Source organism: Giraffa tippelskirchi, chromosome X, assembly GCF_054371585.1.
Source record: "Giraffa tippelskirchi isolate mGirTip1 chromosome X, T2T-mGirTip1v1.2.pri, whole genome shotgun sequence".
NCBI classification, from domain to species: domain Eukaryota; kingdom Metazoa; phylum Chordata; class Mammalia; order Artiodactyla; family Giraffidae; genus Giraffa; species Giraffa tippelskirchi.
Window position 1 is genome coordinate 28,991,574 of NC_137289.1, and position 22,815 is coordinate 29,014,388.

General features: G+C 36.2%; 1 protein-coding gene across 17 annotated transcripts in view; it reads left to right on the forward strand.

The window, feature by feature from the left end:
* Positions 1-22,815, forward strand: part of THOC2 (THO complex subunit 2) — a 119,559-nt gene that overhangs the window by 92,788 nt on the left and 3,956 nt on the right. For 3 of the 17 annotated variants that reach the window (XM_081565222.1, XM_081565223.1, XM_081565227.1), the window contains exons 23-38: positions 2,646-2,921; positions 3,922-4,063; positions 4,744-4,901; positions 5,832-5,960; positions 6,327-6,458; positions 6,549-6,733; positions 7,241-7,419; positions 7,662-7,764; positions 8,442-8,872; positions 9,082-9,140; positions 10,550-10,666; positions 15,421-15,558; positions 15,894-15,963; positions 16,046-16,203; positions 18,190-18,266; positions 18,731-18,776. In XM_081565222.1, coding sequence (XP_081421348.1) covers positions 2,646-2,921; positions 3,922-4,063; positions 4,744-4,901; positions 5,832-5,960; positions 6,327-6,458; positions 6,549-6,733; positions 7,241-7,419; positions 7,662-7,764; positions 8,442-8,872; positions 9,082-9,140; positions 10,550-10,666; positions 15,421-15,558; positions 15,894-15,963; positions 16,046-16,203; positions 18,190-18,266; positions 18,731-18,758 — 2,382 coding nt within the window. In that variant the 3' untranslated portion in view covers positions 18,759-18,776. Of the gene's footprint in view, positions 1-2,645; positions 2,922-3,921; positions 4,064-4,743; positions 4,902-5,831; positions 5,961-6,326; positions 6,459-6,548; positions 6,734-7,240; positions 7,420-7,661; positions 7,765-8,441; positions 8,873-9,081; positions 9,141-10,549; positions 10,667-11,038; positions 11,249-14,009; positions 14,234-15,420; positions 15,559-15,893; positions 15,964-16,045; positions 16,204-18,189; positions 18,319-18,730; positions 18,777-22,815 lie in introns of those variants that run through there. The other 14 variants (XM_081565229.1, XM_081565230.1, XM_081565234.1 and 11 more) reach the window with 9 other exon arrangements.

The window sequence follows — 22,815 nt, forward strand, 5'->3', positions numbered from 1 at the left end:
TTGATGAGAGAGTATGAGTATTAGAGGGCAGCTAGTTGCTTGGAAAACCCCATGGATGGAGGAGCCTGGTGGGCTGCAGTCCATGGGGTCGCTAGGAGTCGGAGACAACTGAGCGACTTCACTTTCACTTTTCACTTTCATGCATTGGAGAAGGAAATGGCAACCCACTCCAGTGTTCTTGCCTGGAGAATCCCAGGGACGGGGGAGCCTGTTGGGCTGCCGTCTATGGGGTCACACAGAGTCGGACACGACTGAAGCGACTTAGCAGCAGCAGCAGGTCCCTTCATAAAGTGATTACTGGCAGACTCTCCTGGGAATAATTAAGCCAACCAAATACTGCTCAGATTGTTAGGCCAAGGGTGTTTTGAACAGTAATTAGAAGTACAGCAGAGACTTCCTGGCGGTCCAGTGGTTAGGACTCTGCTTCCACTGCAGGGGGCATGGATTCAGTTGCTGGTCGGTGAACTAAGATCCTGCATGCCACGAGGCACAGCCAGAAAAAACAGCAATAACAGTTAGTATCAGTTCTATTCCGTAGGTCTAATTCCCCAGGTGACTTTGTAGAACTGTTAAACTTATCAATTTGACTGAAGATATGAGCTTGAAGAGGGGTTAAACTGACTTTAGGCAAGGAAGTATTTGTCCTCAGCAAATATGAAGTATAGCCATCTTTTCTGATTGAGCCTGTTTTATTTTCAGCTAGATAGGAACCAGGAGGGTGCCTAGCAATAGAAGTCACAGATTCAGAATGAAAGGATTAGGGAGACTAGGGCTATCATATAATACTCTCATGTTGTTGCTGTTTATTCAGTAAGTCTTGTCTGAGTCTTTGCCACCCCTGGGACTGCAGCACGCCAAGCTCCTCTGTCCATGGGATTTCTCAGGCAAGAATACTGGTTTTAATTGTTGAGACCCACCTTGCAACACTGGTCTGAAAGAAAGGCTTTTCCTCTAGTTCATATTCTAAATGTGACCTAATCGGGTAGATAAGCTATCTTATCCAGGTAATTTCAGCACTGTTTTATTCTATGTTTTGTTCAGAACCTCAACAGATATCATTCTGCACACATAGGTTCATATTAGTTGATTTCAATAGGACTTCAAGTAGGATCAACAATTTTAAAGTCTTTCTTATCCCAGCTGCTATTCTCTCAGGTTTCTGGTGTAATTAGGACCTCTCTCCTAAGTAATGTTCTTTTTATTTATAGTTTTGTCATCTGTAGCCTCAGTAGTTATCAGCATGCTCTCTAAAATGGAGATAACAGGAGATAATTTTTCCCACTTCTAAAATAATTGTATGATTCTCTATTCTGCTTGAGATATCCTGTGAAACAAAGAGCACTTGGTGTGCCTTCAAGCCAGTAAGCCTAGAGTATGGCAGCACTCAGTGGGAATGGCAGCCGGATTGTAAGGAGCCAAGACTCTGCTTGTCATGATGCAGAACTGGAAGTGGGACCTTTGACTTCTGACCTTCTAGTTCTGGGTTCCATGTTTAGCAAAAACTGTGAATGATTTAAGTGCTTTTCTAGCATAAAGAAGCAGCTAGTTTTAGATGTCCTCTTAGGTTCATCTTCAGGGATGATGCCTAACCCAGACAGTTTTCTGGATGAGAGCTCTTTCATCTTAAAGAAACTGAAGGACATGAGACAGTAGCAACAACTCTTACTTTGTGTTGTTTTCTTTTTTATGTTTGGCATATATTTTATGAACTATTGATAATATGTGGTCCCTTCCATTGTACTAACAGATTCTTTTTTTCATACAATTAATCCCATGACTCTCCCCCAAACCAATCAAGCCAAAAAATAAGCTGTAGGAAGTCAGTTCCCACATGCTTTAAACTTAAGTATACCATAGTCATTCAGAGAAAGTCTTATTTGGCTTAGCAATAGGATTACTGGTAGGTCCTTGTTTGCCCAAGACTTTCCCAGTTTCAGCACTACAGTCTTGCATCGTTGGAAACCTCTCAATCACTGGGAGATCTGGACAATTGGTCCTCCTACTTAGGAGTCTTATGGTAATGTTCTCATAACCTTTCTTTATGTTGATCCAGCTTCTTAATTGACAGATCATAACAGATGACAGGGGCTACATGTAGTGATAAAACATTCTGTCTTGGTTTGCTGTTCTGCTTCTTTCCTAGTGTTTAGACCACCTACTTGGTTCCCTTGAATATTTCAAAAGCAGAAGTGGAAACCCCACATGTTCAGTCCTTGATGCAGCAGCAAGAGAGTATAGTGGAAGAAATGGACAAGGGGCTCACATACCCTATTCACTTACTCAGCAGAAACTTGTGCAATAGGAATCTTCTAAAAAGTTCCTAGTAAGCACACAGGACTAAATATTGAAACAGCTTCCAGGGATGGTTTATCTTTAATGTTGTTGGTAAGAAATTAAGATTTCCTGCAACATTTTTGATTGGTCATTTTCTGATTCTTGAAAAGGGGACCTAGGTTTTTTTGGTAACTTTTTATTTTTTACTGGAGTATGGCCAATTAACAATGTTGTGATAGTTTCAGGTGGACAGCAAAGGGACTCAGCCATAGATGTATATGTGTATCCATTCAAGGGAACCTAGGTTTTTATACTATGAAAATCATTGCTATAAATATTGTGTGTATGTGTTTTTACTTTTTTATCTCCAGTCAAAGTATGATGAACTTAAAAAATCAGAGAAGGGAAGTAAACAGCAGCATAAAGTTCATAAGTACATCACATCATGTGAAATGGTGATGGCTCCTGTTCATGAAGCAGTGGTTTCCTTACACGTTTCCAAAGTCTGGGATGACATCAGTCCTCAATTCTATGCCACATTCTGGTCATTGACAATGTATGACCTTGCAGTTCCACATACCAGCTATGAACGGGAAGTCACTAAACTTAAAATCCAGATGAAAGCAATTGATGACAATCAGGAAATGGTAGGTTTTTGTTCTAGTAGCTCAAGAAAAATAACTTCATGGTATTAATTCAACATTTTCCATACTTTGGAATTATATTAGCTCAAGTTTCTGTCTTGTTATTACCTAATGTTTTTCTAAGTGGGTTTAGAGGTGATCTCTCCATGAGTGGGGGCAGGGGCTTGGTGAGTGCATGGAGGTTATGATCAATCAGAAGGTATTCAAGTTTGCTTTTCTACCGAATGCTGTGCTAGCAACTTAAAATGGTCTATGTGACTAATTGCAAGAAGAATAGGAATTCCCCAGAGGAGAATTCTTTAGGAGAAAACTTTATTGAAGAGGTGAGTCTTGAACTGGATAGGCCTTGAAGATAGGTTAGGTTTAGAAATATGGAGGCAAATTGGGAACTCTAGAGCTTCAGCAAAGGTATGAAGTAATTTAAGGTTTAAAGAGACCATTTGTACTATAGTGAATGGGCTTAGTGATAAATTTGAATGGTTAGGATGGTGCCCAATGCTGTAGAGCAATGAAAGTTAGAAAGGAAGGCTTGATAAAATTCAGAGCTATTGTAGATTCCTAAACAGGGATGCAATAATGGTAAAAATGGTACTTTAGAAAGCTTGCTCGTAACAGTGGTATGAAGGATTCGTTTGGTAGGCCAAGGGACTGGCATTAGGCAGGAGACCACCTAGGTGGCTTTTGGGTAATTCATTATGAGGTACTGAGAGCATAGACTATGGTGGAGGTAGTGGGAATGCAAGGGACTTGTAAGCAGTTAGAATGTTGAAACAGAGAAGGAGGGATCAAAGATGACTCGATGCCTCAGACTAAAAGTACCACTGTTGAGAAGGTAGCCTATTTTGGTAGGGTACAAAGACTGACTTTGTTGATTGGAGGTGAAAGCACATCCAAGTGGACTCCTAAACACTAATTACTTCATTTATCTCCTTACATCTTTTAATTAAAAGAAGGAGAAGTAATGTGTCTATAGTTAGAAAAGTATCTAACTTATACTTTGTAGCCTCCAAATAAAAAGAAAAAAGAGAAGGAGAGATGTACTGCCCTTCAGGACAAGCTTCTTGAAGAAGAAAAGAAACAAATGGAACATGTACAGCGAGTTCTGCAGAGACTGAAACTGGAAAAGGACAACTGGCTTTTAGCAAGTAAGTTGTTGGAATTGTTACATTTCTGCCACTTTACATTAAAAAAGCAGACGTTTATAACTTTGGAGGTACTGAAGTGTATTATGTTTGTATTTCAACTCAGTGTTCACTATCCCATTCTTTGGTTTAGTTGCTAAGTCGTGTCCGACTCTGTGAGCCCGTGGACTGTAGCCCACCAGGCTCTTCTGTCCATGGGATTCTCCAGGCAAGAATACTGAGTGGGTTGCCATTTTCTTCTCCAGGGGATCTTCCTGACCCAGGGATCAAATCTGAGTCTCCTGCATTGCAGGCAGATTCCTTACCAACTGAGCTACAAGGAAAGCCCATCCCATTCTTTGGTTATTCATTAATGCAGAGTTGACTTCACATGTTCACTGAAAGAACAGATTTAGTTTGTGATGAAATTAATTAACCATATTGGCAGCTTATCATTCAACTCTTACGTATAAAATCTTATCTCTTACGTATAAAATCTTATTTCTGGAGAAATTATAGGTAGAAAAATGTCCACAGAGTGAAAATGAAAGTCTTATCCCAGGCATGACCTTTTGGTTACAAACTATAAATAGTTTGTGGTTTTATAGCATTCTCTACACTAAAGTTAATGTTGTCATGTTTAGTGACCTTGAGGCACTTGAGGAAGAAGTTTACCACTTAATATATTCTTCCCTTATTTTTAGAATCTACCAAAAATGAGACCATCACAAAATTTCTACAGCTGTGTATATTTCCTCGATGTATTTTTTCAGCAATTGATGCTGTTTACTGTGCTCGTTTTGTTGAATTGGTACATCAACAGAAAACTCCAAATTTTTCCACACTTCTTTGCTATGATCGAGTAAGTTCTTTTTATTGCAACCTTTAAAAAAAAGTCTCACACAAAGATAGCTAAACATTATAATCTGTGGAGGTATTATTGTGTGTGTGGTTAAAAATATGAACTCAAGAGCCAAGTGCCTGAACTTGAATCCTAGCTCTGCTACTTTCTAGCTATACGATCTTTGGCAAGTTTTAAAATCTCTCTGTGCCTCAGTTTTCTATCTGTAAAATGGGATAATAGTACCTGATTCATAAGATTGTTGTGAGGATTAAATGAGTCATTACACACAAAAGCACTTTGATTAGTGCCTGATATATATAATAAGCACCCCCTTGTTAATCCAGTAACTCTACATTTGAGTTTATGTTTGTCATAATAGGTAGAACTCTATTCTGCATTCTTAACCTTCACCCCCTCAAAAAACAAAAAAGCTTACACTTTTGCACATATATAAAAGCCAGGACACTTTTTAGTATAGTCACATTCACAGATTTTTGCATCTGGCTTTTTTCTTAATAATAAATTAGTGCATTTTATGGTTTAAAAATCTGATTTATGTTACAGCCTCTTAGCTGCCTATTTCTAGTTTCTGTCAGCCTCGCTTCTGCTTAACCCTGCTTAACTGCTCCCTGTAACCCCATTAATATCTATGGCTAAGTCTTTGTTAAAAAGTTATGATGTAGTAATAATGATATTTTTTTCTTCTGTCATTGTAAATCAGCTTTCTTTATAAAAGTGGGTTTTTGTTGTTGTTATTATTGTTGCTTTATAAATGTACTATTTTCTCACAAAAGCCAAAATCTTTAAAGGTCTTGGAATTGTGAATATAAGAGGGGATGATGCATTTTGACTAAACCTACCTGTTTAATTTATTATGATTCGTATTACATGGTCTTTTAATATTTTGAACTTGATCTGTCTTCATATTTCACACATTGTTTTCTGTAGGTTTTCTCTGATATAATTTACACAGTCGCAAGCTGTACTGAAAATGAAGCTAGTCGATATGGGAGATTCCTTTGCTGCATGTTAGAGACTGTGACCAGGTGGCACAGTGATAGAGCCACATATGAAAAGGTATGAGAAACAAATACTATTAAATTTTACCCATTTACCATGTATATAATGACCACTTCCAGTAAGCTCTGGGTTGTTTGGTTTTAAAAGGGAAGCTGAGTTCAAGATTCAGTTATAAAACAATGTTTAAAATTTAAGCACAATTCATTCATTATTAAAAAGTGCTATATTTTTATCCTATCTCAAACTGACATTTCAAATTAATGTCACTGGATAAACTTAATCTTTCTGTGAAAACTACCTGTAATTCAGATACACATCATATTTTCCCATGGAATCATTAATCTAGTCTACTTCAGTTTCAGCTTCTACTATTTTGGAGGACAGAATCTTTCTTTAAAAGTGACAGCCTATTTTCTCCCTTAGGAATGTGGAAATTATCCAGGATTCCTTACTATATTACGAGCAACTGGATTTGATGGTGGAAATAAAGCTGATCAATTAGACTATGAAAATTTTCGACATGTTGTACATAAATGGCATTACAAACTAACCAAGGTAAGAAAAAAATTTGTATTTCTCAAAGGTGTTTTTTTCTTCTTCATACTGACACTTTTATAATAACAGATCTTAAAATGTTTGTTGTAGGCATCGGTACATTGCCTTGAAACAGGCGAATATACTCACATCAGGAATATCTTGATTGTGCTAACAAAAATACTTCCTTGGTACCCAAAAGTTTTGAATCTGGGTCAGGCTTTGGAAAGAAGAGTGCATAAAATCTGCCAAGAGGAAAAAGAGAAGAGGCCAGATCTATATGCATTGGCTATGGGGTAACAGAATTATACTTTAATGTGATTTATGAGACTAGATTACAGAAGGATTCTGAAGACTCTAAAATGTTTTACAGTGTTGAAGTTTATCTTCTGCCTTACTTCAGGAGATTATGGGAGATTATGCGATCATGTTCCCACAGGCTGGTGAGAGTTGTCACTTCTGATTATTAGCTTCCGGTCTGTACTGGATGATAGTTTCAAAAGTCATACATAACATATCTTGGCTTGGAGGAAATGTAATTTTATCATCAGTGAATTATCAGATCTTCAATAGTGGAAAAAAGGCATTTTAGTTGAAGGATTAGTTTACATTGAAATTTTTATTTTTAAGAAAGCATCTAGGCTCTCCATAAAGACCTTCAGGAACTTACTGAAAGTTAATATTATTTTATTCTTTGGAACCAAGTATCAGGGTGAATAACTTGCTAATTTTATTCTTTTAAACCCCATGTTTGTGTCTTTTTATTTGTATTTGTATATTTAAACACTTTGTGCGACTTTCAGCTACTCTGGGCAGTTGAAAAGTAGAAAGTCATACATGATACCTGAAAATGAGTTTCATCACAAAGACCCCCCTCCGAGGAATGCAGTTGCCAGTGTACAAAATGGGCCTGGCGGTGGGCCTTCTTCATCGTCAATTGGAAGTGTATCTAAGTCGGATGAAAGCAGTCCCGAGGACACTGGTATGCTTATTTGTATGAATTTATAAGTAATACATTTTGTTCCAGGAAACTGATACGTTTTGTATCCCGTGACAAGTAAAATGCTGGCTTAGTGTTGCTTTTTTTGTTTCCTAAGTAGGATTATATTACTGTCAAGAAATGATCATCCCTTTGTTTCTATCTAGTCTTTAATCATTTTGCTGTGAAATTGTAGCTTATTTACATCTTGGAGCTTGTCAAATAAAGCTTTACTTTTATTTCAGATAAATCAAGGGAGAGATCTCAGTGTGGTGTGAAAGCTGTTAATAAAGCTTCTAGCGCCACACCAAAAGGGAATTCAAGTAATGGAAATAGTGGCTCTAACAGGTAAGAACACTGTGCTCTGGACCAAAATTCTGAATTCTTATATGATTAACCAACCTCATTAGACATGAATGAAAGAGGGTGATAGTTGAATACTATTAAACTCATTTATGTTGGACTTAAAAATTTTGTATATACTGCTATTTGATGATATGCTTACCTTCCTCACATTTTTTTATAATGCTAAAACTGCCTTTGTTTCCTCTGCTGGAATATGCAGGGGAATGTATGTGTTGAAGTTTAAAAAATTTTTTTAGGATTGGGTGTTTGCTGTGAACGGTCTGGGTAAGAATAATTAATATGAGAGAAGCATACACTGACTTAGACCAATGATCCATCCAACTAAGTGATCCAGTTCCTGATCATAGCACCCTTGGTTGGCTTATGGGATAGTTTTTGTTACTTTTTAATCCTCAAAGGTTATGAACATATACAAAAAGGCCCAGGATCACTTTAATTACTCTTTTTTAATCTACCATTTGTGAATTTGGTTATTATTTATTGGGTAAAGAAGTACTTCCCTTTTATTTGTCTTAAAGTTGTCCTTTAGTTTTCAAAGGGTTACTCTTAGTTCTGGAATTTTTGAAGTTAGTAAAAAAAAAAAAAACACTTTATGATTTATAACATTGAATATATTTTATGGCCATTTTGTCTTAAAATCTCGTGTTTTCATTCTTAAGCAGCAAAACTGTTAAAGAAAATGAGAAAGAAAAAGGAAAAGAGAAAGAAAAAGAGAAAAAAGAAAAGACTCCAGCTACTACTCCAGAGGCCCGAGTACTTGGTAAAGATGGTAAAGAAAAGCCAAAGGAAGAACGGCCAAATAAAGATGAAAAAGCAAGAGAGACGAAGGAAAGAACACCTAAATCTGACAAAGAGAAAGAAAAATTCAAGAAGGAAGAAAAAGCTAAAGATGAGAAATTTAAGACCACTGTCCCGAATGTAGAATCAAAGTCAACTCAAGAAAAGGAAAGAGAGAAGGAGCCGTCCAGAGAACGAGATATAGCAAAGGAAATGAAATCAAAGGAAAATGTTAAAGGAGGAGAGAAAACACCAGTTTCTGGGTCCTTGAAGTCACCTGTTCCCCGATCAGATATTGCAGAGCCTGAAAGGGGCAAGTTTAAGTTTGTCTTTCTTTTTACTTGTTTACCTTTGGTTGTTGTAATTTAAAGTTGGTTCTTGTCTTGTTTTGGCAAGTTATCTAGGGACTTAACTAGGGGGAAACTAATACTTAAGAATCTTAGAAGTTGGTGTTTTTTTTTTAAGTGTTTGGGAAAAGTGTAAACATACCTTAATTTTGACTATTTCTTTTCATCCCAACAGAACAGAAACGTCGCAAAATTGATACCCATCCTTCTCCATCACATTCCTCAACAGTAAAGGTTAGTATAGCCTGAGGAAGGCAGCGTCCATGTTAGGCTCACCTGTTTGGAATACGTGTCCTGACTTCCTTCAAGTCTTGTGCCAAGTATTCACTGGAGCCACTGGAGGTTTTATATTGCATTAGAAAATGATTTTTTTTTACATATTGGTGGACTGATATTTTTTCCTATCAAGTATTTTTCTTATAAGAATATTAAAACTTCAAGGACCTAGCACTAATTTTGTAGTGTTTCAAAGTGCAAGAGAAATTTTTCCCAGAAGTGCCTCACTGCTTTAAGCAGTCTTTTTTGGAGTGCAATGGTAGCTACAAGCAAATGAATCTTTGCAGCAGAATGAAGCCTATTTTCCGGCATAAATGTTGAAGAATATATACCACTGAAGACTTCCTGGATGATACAGGATAAACAAGATACCTCTGAATTCATCAAGCTTCTTGATGAGCATCATACCGATGTGTGCCTTCTAAGAAGGAGTCTTGAAAGGAGTTCCATTTTAAAGTCTCCTTGGTGATCAGTTCTCCTGTAGTTGTGTATATTCAGTGAGCATGCAGCTTCTGTTGTATCTTCCCTTGGAGGTTTGTTTATACCCATTGGGTTCCCAACAAGTTGAACCTTGCAGATGTGGCATCCAATCCTACCACCCAGCAAAGAGAAACCCCAGGCATTCAACTGCAGCACAAAATCGTGGGTGTAGCCTTCTTGAAGACTCAGGGTAGCCATTCCTTGCTCCATATTTAATTTTAATTCTAAAGTCATCTAATTTCATGGAATCTTTGAATTTGCAGTACGTTGAACTTTTAAACCTGTAAGTTAACTAATTCTTCATCAAGAGCACTGTGGTTGAATACTGTAATTTCATTTTCTTTCTTTGTTTTTTTTTTTTTTTTAACGTCTTTTTTTTTTTTGTGTGGGAGGTATGAGATTTACAGTTAGAGGCACTTTTCAAAAAGAAAAGAGTTAATAACTCTTTTATAGAATATATTTTGTTTTCTTGTTAATGTAATGCCGCTGAGTTTTCTGGCTAGAATAAAATTTGTGTATCTTTATGATAGAGTCACAAGTAAAGTTTGAAACCTCCCTATTAAAGAAAAACTATGAAAGTATAAGACAATGTTGTGATCTCCACTATCTTAAATTTTTTTGTGGAGAAAAAAATATTTTGCTTTCTTAAGCTTCTTAACGTTACCTGTAGCTTAAATACAGTATTATGAAAAAAATGTGGCATTGACATTGATTTTTAAATTCTGAGCAGAGAAAGATTTTTATTTGTTAAAATGAGTACATATAATTGAGTTTTTTTTTAACATTACAATTCCATTACATGTTTTTTTTTTTTTTTACTGTTGATATTCATATAATAATGACATCACGAGATTTATCCTCACAAGAAGTAGCTGGTTTATTTCCAGGTTACAGCCATACTTCCCAAAGTTCCTCTGGGTTCTGAGAACTATGCCAGCTCACCTGTCATCTCCATTCATTTTCTACAGGACAGTCTCATCGAACTCAAGGAGGCTTCAGCAAAGGTTTGAGTCTTTTAAAATCATCATGCCTAAGTAAAACAAAGAAAAATTTGTTACTTCATTTGTTTAGTAGGTACCCTCACCCTAGTAAATTCAGTAATCTAGTGGAATAACCTTTAAAAATACCTATCACAAACTGAAACAGTGGATGACCATGGGGATGATCCCTTTAAGTGCAATTGTTACAAAATATATGTAATGTGGCAACCTTTCTATAATCACTCCTTGCTTGCTGTTTTGCCTTATCCTTTTATGCTTTAGAATTTGAAAATAAGTTCAAGATATGCGGAGGGAGTTGTTGGTTTTTTTGAGGGGGGTAGGCTTATTTAATTTATCAAAACAAATCTGTCAGACTGTATTCTAATTTTTTTTTAGATAACCCAGAAGACCCAAAGATATATCTGATGCATTCATATAACTCTTCTAAAAACTGAGCCCATTTCAACCCATAAATGTCAACTCATTTTATGTCACTCCTGCTGAGCTACCTCTTTGGTAGTTGTGGCCTATTCTCAAAAAATATGGTTAATGTAAGCTAATCATTCTCTTGGAGAGGAATATTCAACTCAATGGTTGTGTTTACATGTCAGTATTAATTCTTGCCTATTCTTGAGTATTCTGCTGCTAAAAATAATGTGCAGTTTGTGTATATCTTATTATAGAGTTCATTCATTTCATGATTATAGTTGAATTGTCCAATGTTCATGTTATTTTGTCTTTATTATAAAATTTGTACCCTGTTTCACTTTGATTTTCTACTTTGCTTCCTCTTATATCTGCTAAGTATGATTCCTTACTGGTGGACCAGTAAAAAATGATATCTTGGAACAAAGCCAGTTGACAGTACTAACCGCTTTTAGAACTGTAGCTTTAAATTGAAATGTCTGTGGATATTGGGCAAGTGAGCACTAATTTTTAACAGCTTAGCTTAGCCAATATGCCTGTGTCCTGAAATTGTAGCATTGTTTTTAGAATATACTGTATTAATTAAGTGTGAATGGTTTCTTTTAAAGTAAAATTTTTGCTATATTGATAATGTATTCTAGTATAGTAGGTTTTTATAAACAGAGTGGGATTGTGTATGTATGTCAGTCTTAACCATCCTTGGCTTGTGTGGGCTGTTTTAAATTCATGAGTTTACAATGTTACCTTGTGAATATTTCCTGGAACATATTTTGAAGCAGTTGGAAACCTGCTGTTATACTTACTGGATTTTTTAATCAATGATGAAGATTATGGTTCCTTGCATTTTGTGAAAGCCTTTTGAAAATAAAACATATGAGATAAGCATATGTTATCTCATTTCATACTCATCATAGATGTTGTGAGGCAGGTAGGGCAAGTGGCAGTGTCTTTTTTTAACAAATAACAGTCTAAAGTTCCTGATCTTTTCCCAGTGGCATGTAACTTGTTAGTACCAGAACTTATACTAAAATTAAGGTTCCTCAAGTATTCTAACCACCATGAAACAAAAGTTGCAAAAAAATAGCTCTTTGATTCCTAGCACCCATATTTCAATAGTAGTTGAAAGAGTTCTTAACTTCTTTCGTGTGTTTTTCTTATTTTTTTAAATTATAGTGACTCAAGGGTGATCCCATCCCCCTTAAAAAAAGATAGTGAGTTTGTGGGCATTTAAAATTCAATAGATTTATTCCATATTCAGTTGGAACATTTAGAAATGCCATATGAATACACTTGTAAAAATTGTGACTCATATCACTTTTCAGATCCTTGGTGCCTGACAGTATGATTAGATGTTCAGTAAATATTTAAAGTAAACTTCTCTGCCTTTGGACTTGTTAAAGCATCCAAAGTTCACTAGTCTGCATAGTAGTTGATGTTGATTTTTTTTGTGTGTCTAGGAAAGTTTACTAGCATATGAATGTCTTAGAAAATTTTTTTTTCTGGATTTTGAGTGCTTTCTAATATGAATGATCTATAAATAAACTCACTGTTTCTGTGGTAGCTTTTACTTTTTAGAGGATTTGAAAGGTATGTGTCTATATTTTCAGGTCACTTTGTTATTGTACATGTAAAAATGTTTCCCTGCTTTAGTTTCACCTCTTAATTATACTTTGTCTGGGATCCTCTTTTTTTTAAATTAAATAGTTGCTATTTTCATTTTTTAATCCATAGTGAAAGTAATACATGGACTTGGCTTTTCAACATGAATTAGTATCCAAATCTTTTCTGTTAGTTCACCTTTACCTCCAATTTCCAGTTGGCGTGTTTCTAGTTTTGGTCCATTGTGTTTTTATTTAGCGATCTTAGCACTTACATTGGATAAAGTATGAATAGCAGGCTCCATTAAATCAAACTTCTCTGTAAATTCAGAGGGGAGCAATAATCCCCCTCAAAAAATAAACTTCAGCTTTTAATTCTGTTCATCATCTTAAAACAAAGGTCTACAGCCAAACCTGAGCCTACGTGTCAGGCATCTTCATATGTATTGAGTACTCACTGTGTGTACAAGGCACTGGGAAGTATGTAAAAGTCGAAAAAGGGAAATTAGTTTCCCTGCCATCCTGTAAACTGTGTTATGGACAAAAGTAAATGACATGATATTAATTGGGAATACGTGCCACCAAAAAGGCTAATATAAAATAAGAGTTCACTGGACAGTGGTTTGTGGAGTTGAAGGAATGTTGAAGTGCTGATGGCTTTTGAAGTCAAAGTAGGAGTTTAAGAGATTAAGATAAAAATGAACACCTGTTCCAGTGAAGAGACCTGCTGGGAAGTACAGGGTGTTAGGGAGCAGCAGCAGCCACAGCCTAGAGTACATTGGATTACTCTGTGGTAGAATAGAATTGTGCAAAGATTGTGAAGAGCTTGGAATACTCAAGCTGAGGAATATGCATTTTATTCCGTTGGCAATGAGAGACTGTTTTTGTAGAAAAGAGTATTGTCATCAGAACTATTCTTAGAAGGATAGAAAGAAGGAATAGAACTGGTACATTTCTAAACTAACAATTTCTAGGTTTCCCAATTCCTTGAAATACAGAATTCAAGTTAGCTACACTTCATTCTTGTGGAGGAGTGTGCGTGTATGCGTGCCTGCGTGCACGCATGTGTGCGTGCATGCACATACTTAGTTACAATCACAAACAGAAATTTTACTGGAAGAATTAAGCAGTACTTCACTAAGAGTATTGCAATAACATTGCTTTCTTTGTCTTGTCAGTTTCATGAGTAATAGTGACTTAAGGTGTGAATAAACTCCTCAGTTAGAAAATCTTAGTGTCATTTAGGGCATGTACCCAGCAAGAGTACCTTTTGGACAAGCACTTTTATGATTGTTTCTCATTCTCTTGCTCTTTGTTATTAATAAACATTTTGTCTATTTCAGTTGATCATCAACTTTTATACATTGAATTTTTAAAGAATCTACTTAACGCATTGCTGTGGCAGTATTTCTGAGCAAACTGAATTGAAAATATTTGGTGGTGTTAAAAAACAAGTGTTAATTCTCAAACTGATGGCCGTCTTTTTTCATGTATTCCTTTGAATACCAAAGGATTTGTTTGTGGAAAAATATTTGACTTTTGACTCACTGTTCTTTTCATTCTCAAGGTATATCTAGAATTGTGTAGTTATGTAATGAGTTATGTTCAGAATTCTGCCTAATAATTTTTAATGTCTTAAGTTAAATGTAAGCTTATAGCACAGTAATAAATGCTACAAGGTTAGGTGTCTGATTATTTCCTTAATATTTTCTTTTATAATAGATTTCCATATTTACAACTTGTATAAGTAAGGTTACCTCTTATTTAGAATTAGCACATCCTTGATCTTTGGCTATTTTATGGCCTATGGGCCTTTCATTGGAGAAAGAATAGGCAAAAGAGAACATTGGTTCATCATTTTTCAGTCTGTTTCATCAACCTCAATGGACAGTATGGCTTTCTGAGCTATTTAGAACCAGTAAGACGAATTTTGGGCTTCCCTGGTGGCTGAAATGGTAAAGAATCCACCTGCAATGCGGGAGACCTGGGTTCAATCCCTGGCTCAGGAACATCCCCTGGAGGAGGGCATGGCAACCCACTCCAGTATTCTTGCCTGGAGAATCCCCATGGACAGAGGAGCCTGGCGGGCTACAGTCCATGGGGTCACAAAGAGTCGGAGACGACTGAACGACTAAGCACAGCACAGCACAAGACAAATTTTACAATCATTTGTGATTATTTGACAGAAACTGGAGTGCTTTCAGAAGTAGAGATTATGCAGCCTTGACTATAACAGTGATTAAGGGATAATCTATTCATGATTTATACTGAGGCAGAAAAGACTTTACTAAGTCATGGCTAGGTTTTATATTATACTTTCCTCACTATCATCAATTGCTTATCAGTGAATGGTGAAACTTTTTAAAATTTCCATGATTGTGTAGAGATTTTTTTTTATAGTAGAAAAAGTCCAGTCACTGTTTTTCACACATGAACTCTTGTAATGATGGTGGCTATAGGTCTTCACAGTAGAACTATATAAGGAACTGTAGCTTGTGAATTTACTAATAAAAATCTCAGTTGAGGGAGGAGTGAACTGGTTGAGTTTAAATGATAAACATTTACAAGGTCAACAATTGAAGTCTTTGCATAATTTGTGCCATGCCCTTTTATTTTACCTCTCATAACCCATACAGCTGACCAGTTTTGACTTTGGGTCTACTACCAAATGTCTTTCATTAAATAAACAGTCGAGCAAATGATGTCAATACTGGAAAACTAATAATCTTTAGTAATATTGCCTTAATTTAACAGCTCTACATTAATCATACTCCTCCACCACTGTCCAAGAGTAAGGAGAGAGAAATGGACAAGAAAGATTTGGACAAGTCAAGGGAAAGATCCAGAGAAAGAGAAAAAAAAGATGAAAAGGACAGGAAAGAGCGGAAAAGGGTTTGTAATTTTTTAAAAACTAGTTTGGAAAGTTCATTATCATGTATGGTAGTGTGTCTGTTGTCTTATTTAAAGTACTAGTTTGTTGCATGACAGTCTGTTATTGGATGTTTAACTGGTATTTTCACCCTAAAGTGCGTTTGAATCTTCTACAGTATAAGGATCTTCAGGCTAATAATCTCTACCAGCTCTTCTTGCCTATCATGTCATTTTACCAAGTATGTGAAACTACTGCAGATATTCTCCAATGCTAGTTAGTTATGCTCTTCTTGTAGAAAAGTAGTACCTTAAAACAAAAACTCTCAATCAACATAGTTCACAATTCTTGGTTCTAGGATCACTCAAACAATGACCGAGAAGTGCCACCGGACTTAACCAAGAGGCGGAAAGAGGAAAATGGAACAAGTAGGTAGACTTATTAATACTTTCCAAGTAGTCATCAAACTGAATTGAAGAAGGCTTTCATGATTCTCTTTTATAATTTTAGTGGGGGTTTCAAAACACAAAAGTGAAAGTCCCTGTGAATCTCCTTATCCAAATGAGAAAGACAAGGAAAAAAATAAGTCAAAATCTTCAGGCAAAGAGAAAGGCGGCGACTCATTTAAATCTGAAAAAATGGATAAAATCTCCTCTGGTGGCAAAAAGGTAAATTATGAGAACAAAAGGAACAATGAAACATTTTCTTAGAAAATCTCCCATTAGAAAGTTTAGCCAATATTGAGGGGTTTTTTTGTAGTCAAATAGTCTTCTGTTAATTATTTGGGGGTGGGAAGAGGAGGTTTTGGAGGAGGGCAGGTTTTCTTGGAGAACTTGAAGCAGTTTAGTCCCAAACTGCTGGGAGGGTAGAATTAGATTACTTATGAATTTCCTTTCCTCTCCATTCCACTCACACCTACTTCTTGTCATTGAGTTTCAGTATTTTTTAGTGTGTTTTCTTTTTTTCTCTGACAACAATTCGTGTAGTTTCTCTTTAGTCATGAGATTAAAATATGGTCACATGTAATCTCCCTGATCATCACACTGTTATAAAGTCTTATTTTTCAACACACTTATATAACATTTTCTCCTAATAAACTTATGTTTACATCTTCTATTTGATTTTAAAATTAACTGTAGTGTACATTCTCTTAGATACTAAAGGATAATACTCAGAATATATCCCATGCATCTGTCATAAAGTAAGCAAGTCATTACTAAAGTGTTTACAAAGCATCATTATATTTAGTCAACATATATGCCATATATTCATAGTTCTTAAAAGCAGTTTTTGAAAATTATAAGGTGATGGTTTTAAAAAGAAGGCTGCTCCTTTTATTTATTTATTTATTTTTTAAAATTAGTTTATTTATCTATTTTTTAACTTTACAGTATTGTATTTGTTTTGCCATACATTGACATGAATCCACCATGGGTGTACATGTTTTCCCCTTCCAGAACCCCCCTCCCTCCTCTCTCCCCATCCCATCCCAAACTGAGGTAAAATTTCACATAACATAAAATTAACCGTTTTAAAGTGTATCATTCAGTGACATTTAATATATTTACAGTGTTTTGCACTCGTCCAGAACATTTTCATCACCCCAAATACTCATCAAGTCATTCCCCATTTCCCCCTCCCTTTAGCCTTTTGCAACTCTGAATCTGCCTTCTGTCTCTATGAACTCTTTATGACCTTATCAAAAACTCTGGCTATTTCCTATAAGTGGGACTGTATAATAATGTGGCCTTTTGCCTCTAACTTCTTTCACTTAGTGTAATGTTCTTGAGATTGTTCATGGTGTTGCATGTATCAGTACTTCATTTCTTTTCATGGCTAAATAATATTCCATTGTTTGAATATACCACACTTGTTTATCCATTCATCAGTTGATGGGCTTTTGTCTTGTTTTCTGCCTTTTGGCTGTTGTCAATTGTGCTGCTGTGAACATTTGTGTGCTATGAATTATTTGTTTGAATATCTTTTTTCAGTGATCTTGTGTATATACCCAGGAATGAAATATCTGGGTTATATGGTAATGCTATGTTTAGCTTTTTGAGGAACCACCAAACTGTTTTCCATAGTGGCTGCACAGCTTACATTTCTACCAGCGATATATGAGAGTGCCAATTTCCCTACATCCTTGCCAACACTTGTTATTGTCTGTTTCTGTTTTATTTATTTGTTTTTACTGTAGCCATCCTAGTGGGTGTAAATTAGTATCTCACTGTCATTTTGATTTTGTGTTTTCTTAATGACTAATGATGTTGAGCACCTTTTCATGTACTTGTTGGCCATTTGTATATCTTTTGACAAATCTATTTAGATGCTTTGGCCATTTTAAAAATTGGATTGTTTGTCTTTTTGTTGCTCAGTTGTAAGAATTCTTCATGTAGTCTTGATATTAGACACTTATGAGATATGTATATGCAAATATTTTCTCCTGTTCTATAGGTTGTCTTTTCATTTTCTTGATAGTGTTCTTTGATGCATACAAGTTTTTACGTTTGATGAAGTCCAGTTTTGTTTTGCTTGTGCTTTTGGTGTTATAAGTCTGAAGAAAAATTTATGGCTAGTGTGTGATGAAAAGGGATTTTAAGCTGATTTTTATATTTGGTTTTCCCTTCCTCAACTAATTCCACCATTCGTTATAGGAGTCCAGGCATGATAAAGAAAAGATAGAAAAGAAAGAGAAACGGGACAGTTCAGGAGGAAAGGAAGAGAAGAAACAATATCCTTTTCATCTTCTAGATGTTTTTAATCAGTATAATGGAAAACTTTGATACTGATCTTAGAATTGTACCCTTGTACTATGTGTCTAAATGCTTAAGGACTTACTACCTTTTAAATGGTCTCTGTAGTTAACCCTCTCAAATGTGTTAAACATGGAAATGGGAGACTTGATTGTTTTTTTAAACGTCTTTGGTAACTGAGATTGTTTTATGCCACCAAGGGATTTAAAGTCCCTCTGGCTCTACCACCAAGAGGAAGAAAGGAAACAGAGTCCCTTGGGCTGGGAGCATGGGGAATAGCAGGGCAAGATGATGCTGCAGATGAGCAGAGCTGGTAGAGTCTGAGACTACCAGGCTGATAAGAGTCAGTTAGGCCTGCAGGCTCAGGGATTGTACTAAAAGATGAGACACCATTCTTCCCCCCCCCCCCCGAAAAGTTGTTTTCCCTTAATTTGTCATCTACTCATAAGTCCTCGGACAAGCACAGATAATGAAGACTTTCAATCAAGGTGAGTGTTCTCTCACCTCTTTTTCATTTAAAGATAGAAATACAAAATGAGATATGATAGTGTTGAAGAAACTAGATCCATTTTTGCGAGACACAACTGTAGTTTTTCACCTAAATATAATGCTCAGGTCTTTGGGTAAAGATGTGAAACAAAAATCATGGTTATTTTTAAGCTGTTTTCATTTTAAGCTTGCTGATTAGTCATGCCTTTTTTTTTTCTTTTTTAAAGCACCAAGATGTGTTTAAAAACATCTGGCTTTCTCTTTACCACTCATTCCCATCTTCTCTGGATAATTAATCACTTTTTTTAAAGTACCTTATAGGTGGCGGTGGAGTTTTAAAAAATGTTTTATCCATCTTAAATAAATTGCATGTGGACAGAGTGTTCAGAACCCTTAATATGATCTTTTTTGAGCACTCAGATCATTTGAAAAGTTATTGTCTGGTGATGCCTTAGGATTATTGAGGTAGGTAGCATGATTTGCCAGAGAAGGCAATGGCACCCCACTCCAGTACTCTTGCCTGGAAAATCCCATGGACGGAGGGGCCTGGTGGGCTGCAGTCCATGGGGTCGCTGGGAGTCGGACATGACTGAGCGGCTTCACTTTCACTTTTCACTTTCATGCATTGGAGAAGGAAATGGCAACCCACTCTAGTGTTCTTGCCTGGAGAATCCCAGGGACGGGGGCGCCTAGTGGGCTGCCATCTATGGGGTTGCACAGAGTCAGACACAACTGAAGTGACTTAGCAGCAGCAGCAGCATGATTTGCCCTCTACAGCTAATGGTTTGAGATGGTAGTATTGAAGTTGTTCAGTCTTTTATAGTCAATTTTCTTGTTTCCATATTAGCCGTCACTTCTTAATGATATCAAGTATACTTACATTCTCTACCTTCCTCCTAATATTATTTGCTGCTTCTAATTTTTTATGAAACTGGATAGATAACCAAGGCTGTTTACAGTTTGAGTGAGAAATGTCTGAGAGACTGTTCCATAGAAAGCGGTGAGCTTTAGAATATGGATTTTGTCCTGTTTATTTTGGCTACAAAAGCCAGGTAGGTAACTTCCTGACAGATTATGTGCTTTTTCTGTTTTTTTTAGTCTGTGCTTGTTTTCTAAGTATTAGCATAGAATGGAAGATGAGAGTTGTGAGAGAGCTTTTAAGAATTTAGTAGATTTTTTTTAAATTAGGAAGATTATAAAAGAAATATTACCTATTCTTAAATTCTGGCTATCCCTTTACCTAACAACTAGCTGTCTTCCCTGGTGAACTATAAACTCATAATCTTTTTTTATTCTTCACCATAACCTTCCTTTTAGTTGGCATTTGCTTTTTGCTTTTTACTTCTTGCTTTCACCTTATTTAAAAAAAAAAGAAGCAGCAGCTCTACCTCTTGTATCTTCATTAGGAATGGGCCAATCATTGTCATTGACAGCTTTCACTGTGGGTTTTTTTTTTTTTTCACTGTGGTTTTATACATCTCTGTTTACTCTCTTCCTGTGTAGACTCTTTCTGAAGCAGTGGTAGACTTTTCCTTTTTTTTAAACTGTTCTGGCTGTCTTCTGTTGGATACCTTCTAGGGTTGATCAAATCTTTATGCTGTTCCTTTTCATTTAGAGTTCTCATCATTTCTGATTGGTATCATTTACCTTTAGGCCACTTCAAATCTGCTGCTCCTTGCTCCCTTTTTAATTTATATTCTACAGAAAGGAGAACTGCTACACATGTCACATTTCTGTGATTCAGAGATGTCATTAATTGTAAGATTCATTGTTGCTTTCTAGAACTGTGTTTTTTTTTTTTGAGAAAAGTGCATAGAGAAATGACATTGATTTGTAAGTATCACCCTGATTTCAGAAACATTAAAATGATCATGTTAGAGTTAAGAAAATACAGTATATGAATGTGACCCAGATTAAATTCCTTCCAAATTCTTCTTTTCCTGTTTCATAATTTTTATTTGCAGAATCCTTTTTGCTTGTTCTCTGTATTTCCTGTTACTTGTTTTTGCTAACGTCTTTGTCCAAATTCATCTTACCCTTCTTTGATTTGGTCTCTGGAACACAACTAGCTTCTTTGCTTTTAACCTTTTCCCCTAGTTTAATCTTTAAAAATTCCTGTCTATGAAAAATTTCCACTTAGAACCATTCTTTAGAGTCCCAGTTTTAAATTGATACGTGTGGTCTTCAGTTCATTAATATTGAGTTCAGCTATCTTTTGAGAGTCCTTTAGTGAGCCAGACATTGCTAAATTGAGACTTGCTTCTAGGTTTTGAGAAACTCAATCTACTTGCACTTCGATCCTGGATTCTTGATTTCAAAGAATATTAACAATTAACTCTGTGCTACCCATCTGTATTTGTAATACTGCATTCCTATTCTAATACTCCACTCCAGTGAGGCCTAATATATTTTACAGGTCTGTCTGTCACCTCCATCTCTTATGTGTAACCTAACTCTTAACATTTAAACCCAAGGTGTGGATTATTAGACATACCTTCTTGGCCTTGCACAGTATTTTCAGAGTAGTTAACAAAATCCAAATGTTACTTTCTGTTGAAGAACTGGAACACCTGGCAACATTGTGTTCTCATTTCTGCGTGGCAGCAATCAGCTAGACCTGCCTAGGTGCTTGTCCCCCTTAAATAGAATGGGTCTTTTTTTTGTAGTTTGCCTCAATTAGGCCCTAGTAAGCGCACTTCGATTTGTTTCCACTTAATACTAGCCCCTGTAAACAATTGATTTTGTAATCTCTATTCTGAGCCTTTCTTCTTCAGTCCATACTTGGAAACTGATCTCCTAAGTGCTCAAAGATTGCTTATTTTAGGAATGTGTTACCTTGAGGCACAGTCTAGATACTGGTAATAGGTGTAGAGTAGGGAGTGTTCAGTTAACTTTCTCAGTAGTTTCCCATTGCTTACAAGCATGTGTCAGCTTGCCTAGAATCCTAGTCACTGATTCCTATGTATATATGAGTGTGTCACATATGCCTTTCCTTAGATTTTGATCTTGTTGAAGGCAGTTAACTTCCATCTTTTCCTTCTAATCAGATAACCAAGTATTTTTCTTTATTACCTACTATGTTTCAAGTGGTGTTGCTTTAGTCACTAAGTTGTGTCTGACTCTTTGCGACCCCATGGACTGTAGCCCACCAGGCTCCTCTGTCCATGAGATTTTCCAGGCAAAAATACTGGAGTGGCTTGCCATTTCCTTCTCCAAGAGATCCTCCTGACCCAGAGATGGAACCCTCATCTCCTGCTTGGCAGGTGGATTCTTTGCCACTGAGCCACCTGTTTCAGATACTCTTAACTTTACATGGAGAATTATGTACTCAGAGTGTTAACTGTATCTCTTTGGAAATGAAGAGAAACATCATTGACTTTTTTTTTTGCCCTCAAAAGAAGGTTCAGTTTATTTGTAACATTTGATAGTATACTGTTTAAGAAGTTGCTTTATGTGTTGCAACATATTTTTTGAGGGCAGGTTTATTATGCTTTCCTCTGGGTCTGTGTGTAGCAACCACTAAAGGTATACAAAAGTTTTGTTAGGAGATTGAAATGATAGACCCGAACTACTTTTCTTTTCATTTTTATCCTTTAAAGTATCACTGAATTCTGTGCACTGATATTCATAGGCACTAAACAGTTGGAGAGAACAGGAGGGGTTTTCTATTTCCTTTCTTCCACTTAAGGCAGACAAAATACTCACTCAGGTGCTGTGCTGTTATTTATCTGGACATAGGCATGAGCACTTCCCAAAGACTCCAATGCCACATTTACCCCTGAGTGACTACTCCCCATACACACATTTATCTTGAGAGGTACCCCCAGGGTGTGCTGAGATTCAGTTCAACAGAATCCTAGTCTTAGCTGTTCCATTTTATCCAGTTGGAATACCTCAGGAAGTGTGTTTGCAATGATAAAAATTGCTAGGGAGCAGTTTAAGTAAGTGAAGGAGTCAAGTGGAGTTAGGATGGCTGTCCTTTTGTCTTTCTCCTATAGCTTCTTTCTTCCTTGTAAATGTTCATTGGACTTTTTAACT